Genomic DNA, 25,111 nt, shown 5'->3' with positions numbered 1-25,111 from the left:
TGGATTATTCTTGTAAAGGCAAGCTGAAGGATTTATACTTAAATATGTAAATTGTAAATATCAATTATTTACATCATTATTTGGTGCTTAAAAACATTTCTTGCTAACACCTTGAAAACAGTGTGATTATTATTTTGTGATTTCCGCACACTTGCTTAATGGAGGGTATTGTTTTAAGTATGCTCTCAGTCCTTTTATGATTAATGAAATGTGATTATTGAATAATAATTTTTATGCGTGTTCAAATTAAAAGCAGCATATAAGACACAACTCAATTTAATGGATATAACCGTTTAATAAATCAGTTTTGTTTAAATGCACCAAAATATGTTGAGTAAATTTACTGAGAAATAGATAATAATATACATTTTCAAAAAGGGGATGTCCTCAGTTATGCTGAGCACTATATATATATTCATATTCATATTCATGTAAAACTGAAACAAATAAATTATATAAGGGAACAAATTATTATATTTTATTATCTTTTACATGAATCAAGTAATATGATTATTGTTCTAAATCTGTCTGAGAAGTTTTATGTGTGAATTAGATTAGATTCAAATGAATATGTACAATTTTAAATGAGCAAATATTAAATAGTGCAGTAAATACGGGGAGTATAAGTTATGAGAAGAGTGTGGGGTGTATGAGGGGGGCAAAAGAGTCAGTGGGGGCAGAGTTCAAAAGGGAGACAGTTCTGGGGGAAAAGCTGTTCCTCAGTCTGCTGGTTTTTGTAAAAACTCTTGGAGATGCTTATTGTTTCAGTTAATAATACTTAAGTTTGTGTCTTCTGTAAAATATGGTAAAAATGTAAGATAATCAGGACATAAAAACAAAAATAAGTGGCTAATGTTTCACCCTCGAAGAGCTGCATACTATCTAGCTGATAAACAGTCTCACACACTTACTGTGATGTAAAAGGTGGTGACCACATTGAGAGAGGAGGTGAATATTGTGCTCATTCTCTTCACCGACGGCTCATCCAGGCTGTCATAAGTGGGCAACACTTGCCTAAAAAACAAAGAAGACTTCTTACATACATCAGGCTCAAAATGTAAGTACTTAAGTGAGTCAACGCAATTAAAGTCTATGACATACTATTAATTAACAACAAAAATGTAGTTGTGCTTGGGCATATTTAGACTTAAACAGTATATTAGTTCTTTTTAAAACGTTATCTGAGCCATAAAGCTTTTTAAATCTTTATTTCACAATGTTTAGTAATTATTGTAGGTGAAATTATTTAGTAAGCAAGCCAAGGTAAGCCAATTTTTCATGAACTGATGTCATTAGCTAAAAGTAAACTTGTTTTCTTTTTTTACACACAAATTAACATCAGGTATTAATTGACAGTCAAAGGGAAATTCTTGCATTGACCCCAAAATACCCCAATCCTAACAGACAGATCATTAATACAGACGCACAATGTGAAATGTCAGATTATGGCAACTTTATGATGAAATATAACATTATGTGAAATCACATTTATGAGTAACCCAATCTGAACAGTCGCAGTATAATCATTACTTAGCATAAGGACATACTGAACTGTGCATCTGAGCTCTAGAGACACAAACATGCAAGAGAGCAAGAGAAGCAGGAATTTAATATAGAAAGGCCATCACTCATTTCAGACATACAAAAGACAAAATGGTGGGAGGGTGGGAAGGAGGGAGAGCCGAACTGGATGAAACAAGCACTGATAAAGGGTTCAGTATCACTGAGAAACAAAAAACAGCTACAAAACGAGCAGACAAAAAAAAAAAAAGAATCTATGTCTGTCATCAGGACAACCAATAAAACCAGACGCCAGCAAAACATTAAATGGGGAATTTACAACGGCTATATATTAGCGACAAGTGCTAGTCAGACTTTAGCATGTTATAAAATTTCCTGGCAGTATGGGCTTTTGTTTGGGCTCTCTAGCTCTCAGCCCACTCACAGCTCTCGTAGACACAGTCAGAGCCCATTCCTGCTTTTATTGGGATATACAGTACCACGTTCTGGGCTTTTTAAGCCAACGCCTGATCTCACACCAAAGGCCAGTCTGTCTCGTAGCTGGAAACCCATTCGCAATAAAAACCAGAGCAGGGGGAGAGAGAGAGAAAGAGAGAGAGACGTCTGTGTACTTAAACATTTTACGTGTGTTTATATTTTTCTTTCTCAAACATTCATTTAGAAAAATTCATTTGAAATATAAAAATATCACATTAAAGAACACTACTGTTATTTCCAAAACGGCCAAAATACACTTCATTGCACATATACACATAGACATCACATATATGCAATAAAATTTCAGGTTTAACACATCTGTATATAATAACTTATATTTGATTGTAACTTTAACTTAATAAAATTGTAACGCAATCATGTGCACCTTTAATAAAGCTGCTTTGAAACAGTAATTATTGTAAAAAGTGCTATATAAATGAACTTGAATTGAATTCCATTGAAATTGCTTAACTTTGCTAACTTTGCTAAATACTTACATTTAGCAAAGATGCATTTAAAGGTGCAGCAGGTGATCTGTCTAAATGCTAACCAGTTAGCATAATATCATTCAAATACAATCGCTCCTGAAATCACGAACAAACACATTAAAGATGACAGAGACCCACTAGATTGTGTCGTTCACCAATTAGAAAACTTTATAGTACTTTATAATACTACAATTCCCAACAAAAAAACTGTATGATATCTAGTATGTTTTCGGTTATGTAGCAAAACTTGTCATAATGTGAAATATTTCATTCATGCAAGGATTGCTGGACTCAGTCTCTCACATGCTTTGTCCTAAAGCAACTATTGTATGCTTAGGGATTGGCCGGCGGGGTGCAGGAATTACACTTATTACTAAACCATACTTGCATGCTATTTCAGAGCAAATATTCAAAGTAGCATAGTAAACGATATAGGGAGCGCGTCACAGGCTGTCATTGTTCAAAAATGAACTAATGAGAATATAAAAGAAACTTCAGCTCAGTAAAGCAGGCTAGGTGGAATATCACTATTTACTGATGTTTTGATGTTAAACTAAATGAAAATCAACATTATCGATGCTGTAAAAGGTCCCTTATGAAACTGAAAATAGTCACATCAACTTTTCGCCGGAAGATTTCAGTGGCTAAACAACACTCACCTGCATATAACCCATACGTAACAACGAAATCTACATCAGCTTTGCGTGACTAAAATAGTTTAAAACATAACAGAAATACTTTAGCCATGGTGTCATCCTTCCTCCAGCATGCAAAAGTAACTCTAATATTGATTCAGCATTTGTTTTTACCACTGTCACTCATGTCCATGTGATCACGGCGTGCGTGCACACACATCAGGTGGATTTGCGTGCAGATGTACAAATCTATATTTGTTGACAGGCAGTTTGGGCTACTTATCAGAATTATGGGAATTGTCGGCACGACGAATTTTAATTGGACGACCATTTTTTTAGTTTTATGCTTTACCCAGAATATAAAAATACATATAAATACATTAAGTTCATTTACTTTAATCATTACTATTGGAATGTGAAGAGTCTTTTAACCAGCACAACAAAAATGTTTCTGAAGACAATCACCTACTGCACCTTTAAAGCATCAAAAGTGACATTAAAAGAAAACATTTCCAATGTTATAAAGGATTTCTGTGGTAAAAACATACATTTTTGATTTCCTCAGAAATATTAAGCATCACAACTGTTTTACACAGATAATAATAAGAAATTGAGCATCAAATCAGCATATTATAATAATTTATAATGGATTGCATGACTGTACTAATGGCTGCTGAAAATCCTGCTTTGTCACAGGTATAAATAAGTATTAATTGCAATAATGTGATGTCTATCCGTTGTTTGGATTTAAGTTAGAAAATACTTAAGAGTCTAAAATTGAATCTTTAATGCAATGATTCCAATGTTTCTGTCATGAATTATTCAGAGGTGAGAAAATGCAACTAATATTCTAATAACTAATATATATTTATTTATTCATTTTCTTTTCGCCTTAGTCCACAGTGGAATGAACCGCCAACTTATCCAGCATACGTTTTACGCAGCAGATGCCCTTCCAGCTGCAACCAGCCACACTCTCTTACACACACATACACTATGGACAATTTTGCTTTCCCAATTTACCTATAGCACATGTCTTTGGACTTGTGGGGGAAACCAGAGCACCCAAAGAAAACCCACGCGAGCACGGGGGAGAACATGTCAACTGACCCAGCTGAGGCTTTAACCAGCGACCTTCTTGCTGTGAGGCGCAAACGCTACCCACTGCGCCAGCGCCCCACCCTAATTAAAATACATATATTAACTAATATATATTAATTTAGGGGTTTTCACCTTTATTATGATATAGGACAATGGAGATTACAGACAGGAAAGCACTGGGAGCAGAGAGAGGGGAAGGATTGGCAAAGAACCTCGAGCTGGGAATCGAACTTGGGTCGCTGTAAGCACTTCCGTGCTATATGTTGGTGCACAGTACCACTAGGCTATTGGCACAGAAGCTAGCAAAAAATATATATATTTATTTAATCGCACTAGTTTCCCATGAAGTGACAATTTCATTATTTTGATCATATGAGATGGAAATAAATAGACAACTCTGGCAGTCAACTGGAATTTACTATATTTGTATCTTAAACTGAACCCCATTGAACGTCTTGAGATGTATTGAAGAAATAACTACCTTTTGCTTTGATTACAGTTTGTACTAAACAACTAGTGATGAATTCATGCGTGAAAATTAACGCTTTATTTGACAATTTGAGAATAATCAATTTAGGCATCGTAATCTTGCAATATGACCAAGTGACACACACTGAAAAAAGTGTTGCATGCAAAACTGTTGCAAACAATTTATTTGTGTTGAATTTAAACAAACAAATTAAATTTAATAATGTTCAACTTAATTTGTTTGTTTAAATTCAGCCAAAATAAATTGTTTACAACCACTTAACGTAAAAAAATTGAGTAAATCCAAGGAATCATCCTTGAATAATTTTTTTCAGTGCATCTTTCAGTGTTGGTAGTGAAACAATTGCTAATAAAATCTACATGCATCGGTTATGGTTAAAGAAATATTTGAAATTAACATATTATTCACTACAATAAAGATCCAACCAGTCATCACGGTTTTAAACGCCAGTATACGTTTACAAAATTGCCATTAGAATCATAAGAGAGGTTGTCACTGTGATATTTATATACTGAAAGTTCTCTTTGCATACTCTGTTGTACAAATGATTCACCCATTAAGACGAAACTAAATGTAGCATGTTAGAGGATTCGGGCCAGTAAATGCTCTCTTTGTTTATCCTAGGAAACAGATTAACTTACACTATTTTTCACCCGATGGCTGTTTCCCATACACAACTGACAGAAAACAAGTCATGTGTTGAGTCTCATGACAATGAGCTGCAAGACACGTGCTGCAAAGACCTCACCCAGATCTAAAAAATCTGACTTCACTTAAAACCCCCAGTAGCATTTGCTTATGGAGATGCAAATGTATAGTTTTAGAAGATTTTTAGATGTTTACAAGTTTCAGGTTCTTTTAAATAATTTCCAATACTTTTAATGATGCAAATAAATGCACCAGAATTCAAACTGAAATTAGTCAAAATGTCAATCAAAAGCTTTTAAACAGATTTTGTTTAGCTAAAATTAGACCTTATTGTCAGATGGCGTTAAAAGACCACAGAAAAGCTTTCAAAATTAAATTTCAGTGTGTGTGTGTGTGTGTGTGTGTGTGTGTGTGTGTGGAGGGGGAAGATCAATGATTCTCCAATCCCACTGCACTTTCTCTACACCTAAAGCAAGTGTTGACACAGTAATTATTTTGTAATACCGCTAAAACGATTCCGTCATAACACCTAAAGCTGTGAATCTGTGACTAGATGCTGTGCAAGCTGACATGACAATTTTACGATAGGAATAACACCATTATGGTGTTTACACATTACAGTGGCATTTACACATTATGCGAGAGCTGTATAAGGGCGCCAGCAGAGGCAGAATGCTACTATTCAACAAACAGAATCTGCTCTCTTATTCAAAAGAGCAACCAGGTCAACTTTGCTCGGAAGATTCAATTTGCCATCGAACAGAGCTCGTACTAAATGTACTCAAGTAATACATGTAAATGGATGGGTAAAAGTAGGCGATGACAGGAACTGTTTGTGGTTGGATCAGAGGTCATGTCGCACCGTCTCGCTCTTCTAATGATCGGGTTTAAGTGGCATTGTATGTCAATGCTGGCCAAGAAGCCACAGCCAAATATCACTCATCACTCTTCTGAGAAAGAGAGAGAGAGAGAGAGAGAGAGAGAGAGAGAGAGAGAGAGAGAGAGAGGGAGAGAGAGAGAGAGAGAGAGAGAGAGAGAGAGAGAGAGAGAGAGAGAGAGAGAGAGAGAGAGAGTGTGTGTGTGTGTGTGTGTGTGTGTGTGTGTATAAAGATGGAATCACAGTCAGTCTCAAGAACCGCATTACCTCATCCACACCAGAATCCAACACTGACACCTCCTCCACCCCAACACCCTCACTCTCAAACACACACACATGCGCACACACACACATACATACTCAGACACCTCAATTCCATTCACTTCTAAATACCCAGACACACAAACACAAGCAAAATGTTAAGTATAATACAAGAAATCCAATCTATCCTATTTTTTAAATATGAAAGGGTGGTGAAATGTCCAAATTTTATGTCTCTGGCTTCTGGTGTCATGAACTTTCAGCTATTTTTAGATGTATGAAACACACTGGGATGAAAGGAAAAATTATATACTTTTTTGCGCTTTGTTATTCTTCCTGTTTTCTCCCTACAGAAGCTAATGAATTGAAAATCTCCCCAAATATAAAGAAATCTAATTATTGAGAAACAAGGTACACCACAAAATAATTTGTACACCCAATTGTATGTTAGTTTGAAATTGAAATTATTATTAAATAAATCGCTTGAATTTAAATGTATTATCTTTCTATTTCTAAAGATGTTCTGTGACTAAAATATTATTTTGATAAATATATCCTGTTTCATTAATCTGTTTGGTTACCTATATTCACTGATAAATGGCTAAAAATATTCATTTTCAAAATGGGGTGTACTCATTTATGCTCAGCAATATACAGTTGAAGTCAGAATTATCAACCCCTCTGAATTATTAGCCCCACTGTTTATTTCTGTTTAATGGAGAGATGTCTTCAACACATTTGTAATAGTTTTAATAATTCATTTCTAATAACTGATTTGTTTTAACTTTGCCATGATGACAGTAAATAATAATTTACTAGATATTTTTCAAGACACTTCTATACAGCTTAAAGTGACATTTAAAGGCTTAACTAGGTTAATTAGGTTAACTAGGCAAGTTATTTTATAATGATGGTTTGTTAGACAGTCGGAAAAAAATTAGCTTAAAAGGGGATAATAATTTTGACCTTAAAATGGTTCATAAAAAAATTAAAACTGCTTTTATTCTAGCCTAAATAAAGTAAATAAGACTTTCTACAGAAGAAAAAAATATTATCAGACATACTGTGAAAATTTCCTTGCTCTGTTAAACATCATTTGGGAAAAATTTAAAAAAGAAAAAAAAATTAAAAGGGGGACTAATAATTGTGACTTCAACTGTATATTACAATTTACAATATATGGAAAACTAAAAAATTATTTAGATTAGAACTGTCAAAATTTTAGTTTTTTTTTTGTTGTTGTTGTTGTCTATTTCAAATAACGCATCCTTGATGAACAAAAGGGCTCTATTTTAACGATCTAGACGCAAAGTCTAAAGTGAATGGCGCAAAAGCATTAAGGGCCTCTCCAAATCCACTTTTGCTATTTTAAGGATGGAAAAATACAGTCTGCAGATGGTCTAACAGGGTTGTGCTTATTCTCTTAATGGGTTATGGGTGTGTTTTGAGCATAACATGCATTAAAGCAATCAAAGTCTCATCTCTCATTCCCTTTAAGAGTCAGTTGCATCGTGCCATGGCACAAACTTGTTTTTATTAAAACAAATATAAATATGCATTTAATAAATAATACTGCTAATAATAACAACATTAGAATAACACAAATGCAAACTGTCAAGAATAAACTGAAAAAAGCCCTTCGGACTTTAGACCAGCTTTTACTTGGTCGCGCAGTCTTAGTGCCAACAATGCACCTTAACACACCTCTTTTCTAACACACCCATGAGATTTGCTATTTAAACAACGTGGTGCAAAACGTGAAAATTAGGGTGGCGCTGGTCTGAAAATAGCAACAAATTGCAGCAAACACGTCTTGCGCCTTATTATATTTGTGTGTGTACTTATTTGTCCTTATTTGTACTTAATATTATTATTTTACAGTCCTGCAGTGAAACTGTCCGTTTATTTGTTTACAAAATAACACTCAATAAAAAAGAATATTAGACACATCAGATAACAATCATATGTAAAAAAAATGTATATTATGTAATGTACATAGACCATTTTGAGGGATTTAAGCAAAAACAAAGGTCACAACGTATTTTCTGTTTTGCTTTTTTAATTTCTATAGCTTTTGAGAATCCAAAAGAGCCACATATTGATAAATAATGTTATGATAGCTGTTTTAACATTAAATTGATTGAATTGCCTCTTGTTACAGTTATGAAATAGTATGATAACCAGCAGGTAATGTTCATGGGCCAATGACATGACCACATTGAAATAGTCTATAGAATAACTATAGTGAGAATGGTTTTCACAGTTAAAAATGAAACTCATAAGAAAGGGACAGCTGACAGGGAGAGTATAATAAATGGACATTAGTGAACGTGTGTTAATGTTGTAAAACAGAAAAAAACTTGAGAACCCCTGACAAGGTAAACACTGACAATAGCAACCTCCCCCCTGCATGGTTAGTATGTTTAAGCAAATCAAAAGGAAGGAAAAGGTAAATTATTTAAATTGGGTCAAGATGGAGAAAAAGAATGTGAAATCCTATCAAAGTGGATAAACACTAGACAAATGTCTCCCAGCAGTATCAATGTAACTGTAACAATGTTAACTATGATCTCGACGTTGGTTTATATGGTACTCCCACAACATAGAGTTTCAACATAATACTGTCAGTGCACAGTGGTTGAATCCATCAAGGGCAAGATCCGGTCATGGTGAGCTCTTTATAAATGAACTGTAAAAACTCCACGTTTATGAATCATTTATGCTTGTATCAAAATACACTTACATTTTAACAGTATGCAGATCTGACAATTTGCCAACTGATTAAATAAATCTAAACGGCCTTGTGGACCAGTCTATTATTGCGAGAAAAACCAACCCAAGTTAAAAAAAAAGGGAAAGAGGCCTTTGGTGATTAGGATGGTTTACTCTTAAAGTCATCTCTTTCTGTCATTACTTGCTTACCCAAAAGACTTTCTTATTATGCCGTGGTCACACTAGAGTTTGAGTATGCGAAAATCTGTTGTACGGCACAGTGAAAAGGGGTGAGATTAAACGAGATGTTTAGACATTCCTTTATTAGATTAGATAGCTATTGGACCATATATTAAATTACTATATGGAGTGGTCATGTTTTGATCTTCGATTTGTCTCACGCAATCACGTGATGCGATTACGCAGGTCAGAGTTCACCAAGCTTGAACTTTGCAATGCAGTGAACTGCGAACTTTGTCGCATGAGCTTGCGTTTCCGGTCTGTCACATTCACTTGCGTATGAATGAAAGTCTATGGGGCGAAAAGTGTAGTGGTGTTGCGGCTTTAGACTTTTTGATATGTCAAGTTTTTAATATGGATGTGCAAAAAAAAAAAAAAAAAAACTACGGTAGAAATGAGACAAACGATGAATGACAACTTAAATGTCTTGTGAAATGCTTTGAAATATGCACTTTTTTTTAAATGATGTAATTTTAACTGAAACATGAAACAGGATGGGACAGAGTAGCCCCTCCACCTTTAAAAAAAACAGCCAATAGCATTTTGTTTTATCACAACTCTGAGTGGTTAAGCTCAAACACATATAGTGTTTTGAAGGGGGCGGGACGTAGGGCTGTACGATTAATCAAGAAAAGATCCCAATCTCAATTCGACTGTACAAACGATCTTAATTCTACTTTTCTACGATTCAGCCAATTATATTTTCAAGGTCAAGAGAGAAGCGTAAAGGCGGTTACACAAGTCTTCACATAGTTTTATGTACATTGCTCAGCAACATGGACACCTCCAAATGGTGTTAAAAGTGTCACTTAAGGCCTGTTTCCACTGAGTGGTACCGTACGATACGGTTCGAGACGCTTTTATGGCCGTTTCCACTATCAAAAGGTACCTAAAAGCGAACCATACCATACCACTTTTTACACAGCAAAAGGGTGCCAAAAGGTGGAGCTAGACGTGCAACTGAGCGCTACTGGTTTCTCGATTGTGCTTGCAGCACGTCTATATTTAAAATAAGGAACTTCTTGAGCTGATGATAATAACGTGCACGTGATTGTTGAAGTGCTTCTAACATCTGATCCTGTCAGAAACTAACAAACAAAAGAGTGAAGCACAAATTCATTCAATACAGATTCATATATGTTGCATTTATTTATTAAGGTTAGTAATGAACATTTATACACAAGTATTTATGTGTATAAATCATCTGCTTTGTAAAAAGTGTTTCTCATATGATATGTGAACGACCTGTACAGCTTTACTGTAGACATTTCCTCCAGTGAGAATGACGTTGACTGAAACTTTGTCGTACACCACACCCACCAAAAGCATACCATTGGTACCCATTCAGCAGTGGAAACGCAAGCCTGATAAAGGTGACCCGTACCGACCCGTACTGTACCACTTCGTGGAAATGGGTCAATAATGTATTTATATGGTATAATTCACCCAAAATATAATTTCTGTCTTAATGTAATGACACCAAATAATGCATGAGTGTTACTACCGAGAGGATGTGCCCGCCAGTGATGTCTACTTTAGTGAACAGAACCTGCATAGGCTGTGAATAACAACTAATAAAGTTGTAAATAACGTTCAGTTTGTTGCACAGCTATCGCTTGCGAGCTGTATGATTTGCATGTATGTTTTTTTTTTCTCAAAGTGATGGCGACCATGACATGAACACACTCGACAGTGAAAGTGAAACCGAAACCACGCACATAATTTAAATGATAATATTGCACTTTAGAGTTATGATTACGAAGCATCTGATATGTTTTTTCTTTCATAGTGAACACATAGTGTTATGAAAATAAATGTTCACTAGGTCAGTATATTCATGTTGAATATATTGCAAGAGGGAATCTGATAATGACAAATGTTTCAATTAACCAGTGAAAAATGGTCTAATAATGCACATGTCTCAAACATAATAATTCAACTTCAGATTTATAAATAGTTGTATTCTGATAAAAACACATTTGTGCATTAACATCTAGGACATATTTAAAGTCTATTCAAATCCACCACTCCAAGCCTATACAAAATTTAGCATTTTAACCAATAGTAGAACTATACATAGGCCTAATATATTATTATTGTTAGTTTAAGAATAACAATAATAATAGTCTACTCATATTAACCTTAATTTTACATCTACGAAATCACGAGAAAATAGTGATCTTGAGTTTAAGCAAAAAAAAAATTTAAATCGTGATTCTCATTTTAGCCAGACTAGTACAGCACTAGCGAAATGGTCAGATACTAGAGAGTATTTGAAATTGAAGTCGACATAAAAAAAAAAAAAAAAAACTTTTATGTAGAAGTGACAAACTGCAAGCCTTGGATGTTTATATCTACTTAATGCAAATTTTGTCACTGTTTTAGAGCACACTAGTTCATAGACATCCTTAAGACTAACATCGTGATACTATCGGTGCAATAGCCTAGTGCTTAATGCACTGACATATGGTGCAGTAGCGCTTCAGGGTGTCCCGAGTTCGAATCCCAGCTCGAGGACATTTCCCATTCCTACCCTCTCTCTCTCTCTCCCAGTTCGCTTCCTGTCTGAAATACTGTCCTTTTCACTTAATAAATGCAAAAAGGCCAAAAATAATAATAAAAAAAAGACTAACATAGGTTTGATATGTCATGAAAGTAAAGAAATAACAGATTCAACTGACAGCTGTTTCTTTTTTGGGTCACCAGTGGATTTAAGAAACAGATTTAGTGTTCAGAAAAGGGTAAAATCAGTATGCAGAAAGCAAAAGGTTAGCCATTCCACACAGGTTAACACCACGTTCACTTCTCTACACAGACAAAAGCTAAGCAGCTTCAGAATTATTCAGTCTACTAAAGGTATCAATCTACAACTAAAGGTCCATTTTCTCAGAGCAAACACTCATATAAGGTGCACGGAGTCTTGAATTTCCAAGACGTCCTTTTGCACCATGAAAATGGAGCCCTACATTAAACCTAACTGGCCTAATTTGGGCAAAACAAAGGAGAAGAGAGGCGATGCGAGGATTGGGGAGTACTTACGACTGACAGGCAAATGCCATGCCACAGATAGGGATGCAGCGAAAGACGCCGTCCCACCGAACGAAAATGACCTTGTTCAGCCACTGGCCAGTGAGGAGGCCGTGTTTCAAGGAGGACAGCACCATCTGTGGTGAAGGGGAAAGCAGGAAGGTTACAGAACATCCCATAAAGACAGGGGGAAGGGAGAGAGAAGACGACGACGAGGGCATTGATGATGCTGTGATAAGACCCTTGACTAACAATGGAGACTGCACGGAGACCCTGGAGTCTGGATTTATTCACACCAAATTGAAAATTTTGTCATCGTTTACTCTCTCTCATGTCCTTCCAAACAACATTGACAACATACTGGCAGGAAACACCAGATGTGAAATTATGGATGCTGTGTGGGTCACTCTTGTCAATGCCACTGGGCAATTATATTTTAAAAGAAGCATCATGAATGTGATACATACAAGCATTCTACAAATCTTTTAAAACCACGCTAACATTCAAAAGTGAGCAATATTTTCTCATTACAAACAGATAGGCTACATTTATTTGATGAGAAACAGTAAAAACTGATTACTTATCAACAATTAAAATAACATGTATTTAATTAAAATAATGTTTTCTAATGTGAAATATTTTAAATTATTTATTCAGCGTGATGGAAAATCTAAATTTTTTTTTTCAACATCAGAACTGCGCTCTTCATGACTTTTCAAAAATCCCTTTAATATGCAGATTTGGTGCTAATCATTGTGTTAAGAGAACTTTAAATATTCTTTCAATCACCTTTAATTGAATTTAATGAATTATTACTCAATGAAAGTTTTTTTTTTTATTTAGAGCCATCACACTGCAAGTTAAGAACAGTACCTTAGAGCACTTTTAGTGCTTTACAGGGCTTGACATTAGCACAGCGGATTAGCAGCCGCTCCCAATAGCCACTTTGGCTGGTTGAAAATAATTTTTAAACTGCCAGTGCTGGCTCGGCAATAAAGATTACAATTTGATTTTATGACCGCTTGTCAATATGCATGCAAATGTGATCTTAGAATCGAGAAGAAGAACAACTGATAACTGGTCGGACGAGAAAAACAACGGTGAGACACAGGCAATCCTCACTCAATGACAAGGGCTGTCACACGCACAGCTGATGTAATGCACGCAAGTGCTTAAAAGCTTCAGTGTCCCGTTTCCTTGAGTGAAGCAACCTATCCTGAAAACGCAACTGGTGCGATCAGTTCTCTTTTAAATAGACTGAAAAAGGCACCCACTGTGCAGCAGCTTTCAAAAGCTTGAGATTTTTGCAAGCAGCAGCGGTTGCCGCTTTCACTTTAACCATTCTTTGAACAGATTATTAAAATGCCTAATGTTAACCAAGTGCATGCGATCGTCCTTTCATTATCGCACACGAAATGTTTTTCACATGTTATTTTTGCTTACAGTTATTTTTGTTAATACGGTTTAATTCTCATTCTTTACAATAACATTACTTTAAAAGGAGATTAACTCTACATTAATGTATAGTTAACTGGTGATCTAGGACCTTTAGCCAGGACAGACAGCTGTGTATAGTTGTAGATACATCACAATAATTTTTTTAAATGTCAATTGAATTTTAAGAGTTTTTATTTTTATTTTCGTTGAATAAAAAGTGTATGCAGTTATATTTAGCTTGATTTGACAAATTATTTAAAATTTCTGGCAAGGATAATAATTAGTTTGGTATGGCTAGAGAGAAAATTGGTAAATCCTTAGTCTTGAGCCCTGAAAAATCATGTGAAATAAAACTAATTGCAATGCGACACTATGAAACCCCAACACATTTGCTCATCCTCATCATGAGGAGGCATGTTGACATAACACAATTTAAATTAAGTAATTTTAGGATGCCAAAGTCAAATTTATGCATATAAAATATATTTTCCCAACAGCAAATTGTGGCTACTGAAAATACTTAGTGGTTAATAATGTTGAAAAACTACTAGCCACAGTGGCTGGTGATCAAAAAAGCCCTGGTGTTTTATAATGCTTGAAAACAACAAAACAGCACAGACATAGTGTTCCATTGAGGGAAAGGCCACTTAAGATTGAAGCATCATTTTGGTGAGTAAATGATGACAAAATTTTCACTTTTGAAGAACTACTCCCTGAAGGAAAGAAACCAGGAAAATAAATTTGCCAGCTAACGTCGGAAAAAATCAGAACCAATTTCCATGACTGATTTGGATGCCATTTCATCTCATTTTATCTGCATGCAAGCAAAATCTGGTTGCTGCACATGCACATTTGCCGAAAAATATCTCCGACAGCTCGCCACTTTCCCTTTAAAATCATGAGTGCCAGTCCATGTAACGATCAGAATCACCAACAATCCCAACACTTTCAGATCTGCAGGGTTTAATTCCACTGGGAGCACATCAGGCAAGTATAACCAAAGATTCCAGACAACTCTGATGAATAACACACTACAAATGAATTCTGTCACCGACGCACTGACCTCAAACACACACACACACACAAAAACACCCTAAACCAGATGGCACCGACAAACAGAGTTTTGGATTGGATGAAGGTGGACAGAGAAGTAAGGGGATTTTGGGTAATGTAGTTGAATCCATGGCAGTGGAACGGTCCGCTCTCCAGGGTGGATTACTTACGGGTGGCAGCAGAAGGTGGTGGCGATAATTGGCAGACACTGTATGACACCCTTGAAGCGCCACAGATGTACTCGCTCCACCCAGGAGCCACTGATTATTCCGTAACGCAGAGACGACAACACTATCTATAGGCCGCAGAGTCAGAGCGTCAGATGGTCGGTCAGAAGTCAGCATCAGGATTGGGGACGGGACGGCGGTTCAGAAAGGGGGCAAAGGGAAGACACATAGATGGTTAAATGCTAGACTAAGAGGGTTGGGTTAAAAAAAATGCCCTTCGGAGCTGGATAAAAGTTTTATTAATACTCCAAGAACATTCAAGTCTGCATTGTCAATGTTACAAAGTTGAAGTCCGAATTATTAGCACTCCTGAATTATTAGCCTCCCTGTATATATTTTTTCCTATTTCTGTTTAACGTAAAGATCTTTTCAAAACATAATAGTTTTTAATAACTCATTTCTAATAACTGATTTTTTTTTATCTTTGCCAGTACATAAAATTTGACAGTACATAATAATTTACAAGATATTTTAGATGCTAGTTTTCTGCTTAACCCTTATGTACCGATGGGGATGTTTTCATCCACTCAGGGGTGATTTTGAGTCTTAATTTGGCCACAACTTTCTCTGTGTTTCACCAAATGGGATGATTTATGGTGATAAATCTTATTTTGACACATATTTTGGGAAAATGTTTTAAAAGTTTTCAAAAATTTAACAATAAACTCTGGTCAAATTTACCAACCTTTTGTTATGTTAGTGGCTGTTTTAGCCCCATTGACTTACATTACAATGCAAATCCATGACACCATATAATCATGCATTCTTAAATGTTGCTGTTTTTCCCTGTTGGGAAGAGGTAAATGTACAACATTTTATTGTTGATCATCAGTTGTAGTGCAAAAAAAAGCTTACTTTCTGGATAAAAATTACATAGTTTTAAAGAGTATAGTGTGTGCGTGTGTGTTTGTGAGAGGGACCTTTGCGCACTTACCTTGATATGTTTAAGAAACATATATATAAATATATATATATATATATATATATATATATATATATATATATATATATATATATATATATATATATATATATATAAATATATATATATATAAAAAAAAATATATATATATATATATATATATATATATATATATATATATATATATATATATATATATATATATATATATATATATATATATATATATATATATATATATATATATATATATATAACAAGCAGTTCAGCTATCAGTACATTGTAACAGTAAGTGTATTTAAGCTTGCACACTATAATTTGCTGTTTTACTCCATAGAACTCTTTATAAAAGTTGGAAACTTTTTAACTTTTTAAGGATGATCAACAGTAAAATTTTAAAGTTTTACCTCTTCCCAACAGGAAAAAACACCAACAATCAAGAATGCATGATTATCTGGTGTCATGGCTTTGCAATCAAAAAATGTTATTATAATGGAAGTCATTGGGCAAAAACAGCCACAAACATAACGAAAGGGTAGTCAATTTGAACAGTACTCAAGGCTTAAAAAGTGCAATTTAAAGGTTAATTAACTAGTTTAATTAGGCAAATTAGGGTAATTATGCAAGTCATTGTATAACTATGGTTTGTTTTGTACACAATCAAAAAAATACCGCTCAAGGGGGCTCATAATATTGACCTTAAAATAAAAAACTGCATTTATACTAGTTGAAATAAAACAAATAAGACTTTCTTCAGAAGAAAAAATATTATAGGAAATACTGTGAAAAGTTCCTTGCTCTATTAAGCATCATTTGGGAAATATTTGAAAAAGAAATTTACGGGAGGGCTAATAATTTTTACTTCAACTGTATTTAGATTATGTAAGATTTGGTCAAAAAATCTGGACTGCTAATAAAAAAAAAACTCATTTGGGAAGAAAACTTTTGTTATTTCATAATTACACATTTTATCGCCAGCACAATCCCATCTGTTTAAATTAGTGTAAATGTCCTGAAAAAGAACTGAATTTCACAAGCATTTTTGCATCAATAGAAGCAAGAACATCTTACCACTTTTCTCTTGTATATTTAATTACTGAACTAAAATTATTCAGAATTTTTTTATGCTTCCTTTCCTTACTCAAGTTCTTAAAAATTACTTACAAGTTAATTCCAGGCTTGTCTAAGCATGTTTTACCTTACTGTATGTAACTTCTTAAAACAATTACATTGAATATTTATCTAATTTAATTTAAAAAATGTTCTCCATTGCGTTTCACAATTTTCCCATAGTTTTCTAATGTTGTGTGATGCTTCTGTAGTTCTTTAAGAGCTTACATTTGACTTTTAAGCTTCTGAAACATCCACAAATTTGAAACCGGAGACAATGAAACCCTGATGCCATGGTGATGCATATTCACAGAAAGAAAACAGCCAATAGCCACATTACACTCTTTAAAAAAGAAAGAATATTGCAAATTTTGTTATAAAACATAAAAAAGGTTTAAATGAATTCCACACATATTTAATACATTACTTAAAAGACTTTAAAAAACACGACCTAAATAATGAGCAGCTGTAATCTGAAATGTTTAGAAGTCTTGTTAAAGTGACCTCTTATGCTTTACAATATATTTTTGCACATTTTAATATTTTTGAAAGCTTAAATGATCAAATTAATCCACTTTTAATACAATGCAGAATATAATGAATCTAAATGTAATCACTAAAATATATAATAAATGAAGTCAGAATTATTAGCCCTCCTATATATTTTTTCCCCAAATTGAGTTTAATGGAAGGAAGATTTTTTCAACACATTTCAAAACATAATAGTTTTATCTTTTCAGATATTGATACAGAAAAGATATAATGTGCAGCCCTAGTTTTAATAACTAATTTCTAATAACTGATTTCTGTTATCCGGTCATTTGAGATTGTTCTGAAAGGAATTATATTTTAACATGCGTTCTCACCCTGGATGTATATACTTTTTATTTTTTTTACATTTTTAATTTTATGTTTCTTTTAATTTTTATTATTCTCTTTTGTTTTTTTAATGTTATTTTTCTTTGTATAATATAACAAATATTGAGTACAATGTATAGTTAGTGTTCCTAACAGTAATGTAGGTAAATTGTTTGTCACTTAAGGTCACATACTGAAATTTAAATGTACCTTAAAATATTGTATGATTGTACTCAATTGATTGTTCACAATAAACATAAAATAAAAAACAATTAATTAAATAAAAAAATTAAAAACTGCTTTTATTCTAGCCGGAATAACAAATAAGACTTTCCCCAGAAGAAAAAAACATTAAAGGAAATACTGTGAAAATTTTCTTGCTCTGTTAAACATCATTTGGGAAATATTTGAAAATGAAAACAAAATTCACCAGAGGGCTAATCATTCTGACTTCAACTGTATGAGATTTAGATTTTCAGTGTTGGAGTTTAGAATGGTGAACAGGGGAACGACTCACCGTGAACATGAAGAGTGTGTAGAAGATCAGCGCCATGGCGGAGAATGACTGAATGGATGACATCATGTTTCTCTGCAAACTGAGGGGCAACACGATGAACAGCGAAACTGCAAACAGCAATACGATACGGAAGCTACCAGTCACCTGAAAGGGGAAAAAACCCATACAACATTCAACTTCTTTTTCAGCTATCAGAGAAGAAATGAAAGCTGCTGCTCTTCATATTTGCCGCTGCCACTTTCATATGCAATATATAATTATACCATCTTTTTGGCAACATCAGATTGAAGGATCAAAAAATGTCTGCATACATGCAACCTCCTTACAAAGAAATCAGGAAAGTGACTTAAATGGGACCAAAGAGACTAATTAAAACCCTTGTCTATTTATGATCCAAAATCCACTGAGCAGTACGCTACGGTACGCTTTTATGGCTGTTTCCACTGTCAAAAGGTACCTAAAAGTGAACCATACTATACCACTTTTTGAGTACCCTTTACAAAGGGTACCTAGCACAGCAAAAAGGTACCAAATTGTGGAGCTAGATGTGCAGCTGAACGAGATTCTCTCGTGCAACAAGCCAGGAGAATGAAAACAAAAGAACCGCCATTTTTAAATACACAGCCGAGACATTACACCGTAATAATATATACATATAACAAGCCACGGTCGACCCGAGCTCACACAAACATTGTCGCCATCTTGATAAACAGCCACAAACCAAGAACAAGAGCAGAATCTACACTGTGTCCCGTAGTTGTTACAAGGCCGTCCAAAGCGCGAGCGGTTTCGCTTTCTCGATTGTGCTCGTCGCACGTCTATATTTGAAATAACGAACTTCTTGAGCTGATGATAATAACGTGCATGTGATTATTGAAGTGCTTCTGACATCTGATCCTTTCAGAAATGGACAAACACGAGAGAGAAGCGTGAAAAACAAAGGAGAAGCCAGAAAAAACAAAGGAGCAAATGATTCTTTCAGCAACCTGAAACATGAACAAACTGCAATGTTTTTCATCGCCTTTTGGAATGACGGAATTACTCTCGAACAGAGGTCACATGAGCTGGTGAAGATTAAAGATAAAGATGAAAGGTTTGCACTGACTGTGGGCTATATGTTGCATGTTGTTTTTGAACCCAAATAAGGACTAAATGTACAGTATGCTGTGTGTAGTTTTCAGTAACTGGTACCATATCGGAGACTGTAAGGGTCTGTATGTGTTAACATATGTTGCATTTATTTTTTTTTATTTTACATAATTGCAGATGTTACAGCAGGCTACTTCATTAATCTGCCGTTATAATCAAATCATGTTCTTAGAAAGGTTAGTAATGAACATTTATACACAAGTATTTATGTGTATAAAGCATCTGTTTTGTGAGAAGTGCTTCTCATATGATATTTGTATTGGTACCATTGGTACCCTTTTGGCAGTGGAAACTCAAGCCTGATAAAGGTGACCTGAACTGACCCGTACTGTACCAATCAGTGGAAACAAGCCATTAATACCAGGTGTAAATACCAGGCTAAAGAAATAATTATGGGCAGTATAAATTTCTCAATTTACCTCGAATTGGCAGGTGTGATAAAAAGGACATTTTCACACAGAAACTGTCAACTCATCCACCCTAAAGTTATAAAAAGTCTATGAAGTGTTTTTTTATGGTTACGTGACACACAGATCAGCACTTTTTAAAGATAGTGGCCTTTGATTTTTATCGTTACAGGAGGTTTATGAACGAGGGCAATGATCAGTTCTGGGAACTGCTTATCCAGAATTAATTGAACTGGATCAGAATGTGTGTTAGAATAACAACAGGAGCAACAACCTAAAGGTAGGAAGGTTATATCTTACCTCCAGCCCAAGCAGCTGAGCAAAGAAGTTGGACCCAAGATCTGCAATGACGACATAAAACGCAATGCACGTCCCCAGCATAAGGCCAATCATGCTGAAACAAAGAGAGCATCTGAGTACAAAATATGAGCAGTATGTGATAGCTTGAAGCTGAAAGAGTCAAATATCAATCGACGCATCTCAGCAAATCCATGCAAATGTCAACCTTGCCATGAAGAAAAAAATAAAAGTTTTTTGTGTAGGCTAGTATTTTAGAGTACTTTAAAAATACTCAAAACTGTCTCTGTCAATGTTTTCAAACAATTATATTTGATTTACTAACATCATACAAGTGGCAATTTCATATACATCACATCCATAATGGAGAGGTGTCATATCCATAACAAAGTAACGCTCATAAATGCAAAACAAAATAAAATCAATCATTTTTGTTCTATAGAGAGCCAACTCTTATCCTTTTGATTGGCCTTATTTCTTTTGGGTTGTGCAGTTTAATGCACAATCGCGGTAAACTCGCTAACTTTTTTGGTCACATTCATAACGCATGTTTATTTTCTTCATTTAATATAGAAAAAATGTCAACAGAATGATATTGTTCTGTGGTTATTAGTTGAGGAAAATATAAACAGGTGTTTCAATACAATGTTAACATATACGGTAGCACGTTATTTTGATGGTCCATTTGAGTATTAGTAGACTGTCTGCATAATATCTGTTGATACTGCTCCTTCAACAGACATTTAACTGACTATAAGAAACTTTGCAAGTACATGTCAACTTACATTTGTAAGTTTTTGCTGCAAATGTCACATCCATAACACTGGAATTGCTCATCTTACCTTAACTCCACAAGTGCCTTGCCTGGTTTTCCATATGCATGAAATGCTGGGAAGAAGAGAAACAGGAGAAAAAAGGTATGCAAGCAAAAAAATATTATTTCAAAAGTGTATTCGTTTATTTTCCACCACTTATGCTTAGCATTTGTAACGTGACACTAATATCACAAATACTTCTGCAGTAGGAACTCTTTCTGTCTGTGATAGTCATCTGCAATAGTAAGGTCTAGATTGGATACAGCTGCTGATACATCAATACAGCATCATTTATGTGACACTGTGTAAGAATAATTTATATTTTTATAGTAATGTGAGGGTAGCGGTAGATGTTAATAAAACACAATTTAATGGGTAATTTAATAAATATTATTAATAATACTCTGTATAATAACTGTTTTTACATTACTATGATTATTGGGTTTAGGAGTAGATGTTAATAAAATACAATAATGGATAATTTAATAAATAATATAAATAATTCTCATTAGCTTTCAGCCACAGCTGTATCCCTTCTAGCAACAACCATCTGCAATCTGGTCACAGGATTTAATGAACAACATAATGTATATATTTTTTTATCTGTTTATTAAACTTTTATAGAAATATCAGGATAGTCGTACAGAAAAATAGAAAAGAATATTATTCCCAACCCTTCCCCAAGAATAAAATACTAAACAAAATGAAATTACAATTACACAAAATATATAATATAATGTTTAAAATAATTGTAAAAAAAAATGAATACTTAAACATTTAAAAAGCATAGTTAGTGTCAATAATGTATAAAATACATATTTGATCATTTACATTTAGAAATAACCCATGTACAAAGTAAACATGTACATCAACAAACTAAAATTATTAACTTAAACACAGATCCTTATACAATATACTTATTTAAATTCACTCTGCAATTGAAAAATCCTATAGCTTACAAGTATTCACATGTTCAGAAAAAGAAAATTCTTAATGGGTTCCACATAATAAATAATTTTACTGAAATCCACAAACTGAATGCATTTTATTGGCAAATTTTGGGAAATATGTGCAATTGCTTGGTGTGTTTGCTACATTTGCTCAATCTCACCAAGTCCCGCGTAAGTCCTGCGTTTGGTGTTACTGGCTGAATGGACTAAAAACATGCAGGACTGGTGTGTCATCCAGGAACAGAAGAACAACAACAAGGTGCCCAAAACAATTCCACACTGCAGGAAAAATCAAAAAAGACAAAACGCTATAAAACATGCAGCCCGACATGTTTAAAGCCACTCACGTGCTTATCAATTTCTCTGTATACTCAGTTCACAGATTATTAACCAGGAAAGTCATGCGTAAACAACTCTTAATTTATATAGGAGACTTCATGTATGGAATTTTGCTATCAGCAAAGCGCACTTTCCCATAACCCCGTATTTACCTGTTTGAAGCAGAAGGGCATCGTCAAAACACTCACACCCACAATGCTGTTTACAACGTTCATGATCAAACCCCAGTTTGACGCAGTCATTTTGGCCCGTTTTGAGGTTGGGATCTCTAATGTTCAGATGGATGTGTGTGTGGTGTTTTCACACTGGTCTACAGTTTGAGAGAAGTGGGTTGATGCGGCTGTCCTTCAAAAGGTCACTTTAAGGTTCTGTGATGAAGAAGAAAACAAAAATATCAGCATTAACCCCAAATGAACTTGAAGAGAATGAAGAGGAATTATGCAATTTGAATATACAAAAGTTAAATTTACACCATTAATCAACAATTTTTGTTTCTTTATTCATTCACTCATTGTTTCTTTTATGCTTTATAAGAGAGAAATGATAAGAATAATAAGTAGAGCCCTATGACTTTTACACTGCGCAAAATGGAACCCAAATTGGTTAAAACCGTCATTAAATTGAAATTAGCTGTATAATGTGAAACATCACAGAATTTGGGTGGATGAATAAATAAAAGTGGTGCTGTACACCTTATTCAAATTATGATGTACACCAGTTTCTGTTAAAACCACCAAATCTGAATTCTTCATGTTCTGCACGTCTGAATAAATGTGTGGTTTTGCACATGACGCTTACGGTGTTTTCAATGTCTCTCATTGTGATATAGTTTTACGTTCGCACATTCAGACTTTCTCCTTAATAATAAAGTTTCAGAAAAGTATACTTTGGTAATTCTAAATAGGGAAATTATATTAGCAACCAATGACTATCATAGTACAATATTGTTCACTGTGAATTAAATAGTGCATACTCACACTTGCATACGATTTCAGACTAATAAAAAATGGGCACCATGTCACAAGTTGACACTAAATAAACGTGCAAATATAAAACCAGCTTTACTATAATGTCATCTTACTATACGAGGACATGAACAAATAAAGTTCTTTACAGAAATGCCGTCACTTAGATGTATAAAGTGGAAAATCACAGGATTCGGGTGGATGAATAAATAAAAGTGGTGTTGTACACCTTATTCAAATTATGATGTACACTAGTTTCTATAAATATTAAACCACCACATCTGAAGTCTGCCTGTTCTGCACGTCTGAATGAATGTGTGGTTTTGCACATGAAGATTGTGGCGTAAAAAAGTCAGTATGTATGAATATAAAACTAACTTTACCTTAATGAATACAATTATCCATTCTTCACCAAAATGACCTGATTCAATTAAAATACTAATACCTTCATTGATTACAAGCACATACTGTAATCAAATGTGTTTTGCATTTTCCAGCCATGTGGAAACAGTTGTGCTGTCAGATAGAGGTAAAGTTGGTTTTATATTCGCACATTCGTTCATTTAGAAGTCTCTATATTGTTTATCATGTTACTTTGAATATTCGATCGGAATTAGCATGCAAGTATGACTTCTAAACAACAATAACACTGTTTATTTGACTGAACAATTTTGTACTTTGATAGTCATTTGCTGCTAATATGATTTCGCTATTTAGAGTTTGCAAATAATACTTTTACGAAATTATATTATTAAGGGGAAGGTCCGAATGTGCGAATATAAAACCAACTTTACCTCTATTGCTGTCAGGGCCACTTGAGTATTTTATATACCACTAATTTAACTTATTGACTGATCATATGTGTGAGGATTTCTTTAGGAAATCGTTAAATTACGAATGGCAGAATGTGTTTGCATGCAGTAAACATAGGTAACCTGCCGTGTTTACTTTTTATCCTGAAACGATGACTATATGACAGCATAACTTACATGACACGTTGAATATCACCAACTTCCTACACAACAGAAGAACTAATTATCACATACTGGTACTTAAATTGCAAATATTGTGTGCTATTTAATCTAACAATAAATACTGCTCATAACTAAACATTAGTTGTTCGTAAAGTTTCTCATCTCAAGACTGAGGATGTTATTAAAAAGTTTGTTTACATACCACGTCCACACTTTTTCCATCAGTCATTCATTTCTACGTGACTATCGGTTCATGAATGCTTTTACGCGATTGTTAATAAGCATCCGGTGATCGTTATGCTACCTCTATAGAGTTCCAGAAGATCCAACTAATATTAGGAATCAATTTTTCTGAAATGTGCAAAAATTTCCTTGTTCCCCCAATCTGTAAATAGGAAGTGCGCGCAGAGCTCTGCCAGTGTGGCGCTTCCAAAGTCACCAGTGCACCCTGCTGCCTCCGGCCGCCAGGAGAGGAATTACAACCTCACAGCACGTCACGGTTAGTCAAGTTCACTTTCATTTGACAAATACAGCTGAAATTGAAAGTTGACGGTTTGTTCGTTTTGTTTTCTAAGTAACCAACACCTGCAATATCTTTTGAGCCCCACGATGCT

At 34.5% G+C, this 25,111-nt stretch overlaps 1 protein-coding gene across 1 annotated transcript in view; it reads right to left on the bottom strand.

Annotated features, from left to right (window-relative positions):
* Positions 1-24,910, bottom strand: part of LOC130238100 (putative sodium-coupled neutral amino acid transporter 10) — a 52,726-nt gene extending 27,816 nt beyond the window's left edge. Inside the window, exons 1-8 of the mRNA XM_056469009.1 lie at positions 24,700-24,910; positions 22,711-22,926; positions 22,381-22,498; positions 21,297-21,342; positions 20,458-20,551; positions 18,602-18,745; positions 12,490-12,614; positions 912-1,014 (exon numbers count right to left, since the gene is read on the bottom strand). Coding sequence (XP_056324984.1) covers positions 912-1,014; positions 12,490-12,614; positions 18,602-18,745; positions 20,458-20,551; positions 21,297-21,342; positions 22,381-22,498; positions 22,711-22,800 — 720 coding nt within the window. The 5' untranslated portion in view covers positions 22,801-22,926; positions 24,700-24,910. The remainder of the gene's footprint in view (positions 1-911; positions 1,015-12,489; positions 12,615-18,601; positions 18,746-20,457; positions 20,552-21,296; positions 21,343-22,380; positions 22,499-22,710; positions 22,927-24,699) is intronic.
* Positions 24,911-25,111: the final 201 nt, after the last annotated feature.

The sequence above is a fragment of the Danio aesculapii genome, chromosome 12 (genome assembly GCF_903798145.1).
Source record: "Danio aesculapii chromosome 12, fDanAes4.1, whole genome shotgun sequence".
Taxonomy (NCBI): domain Eukaryota; kingdom Metazoa; phylum Chordata; class Actinopteri; order Cypriniformes; family Danionidae; genus Danio; species Danio aesculapii.
This window is presented reverse-complemented; position numbering and strand designations above follow the sequence as displayed.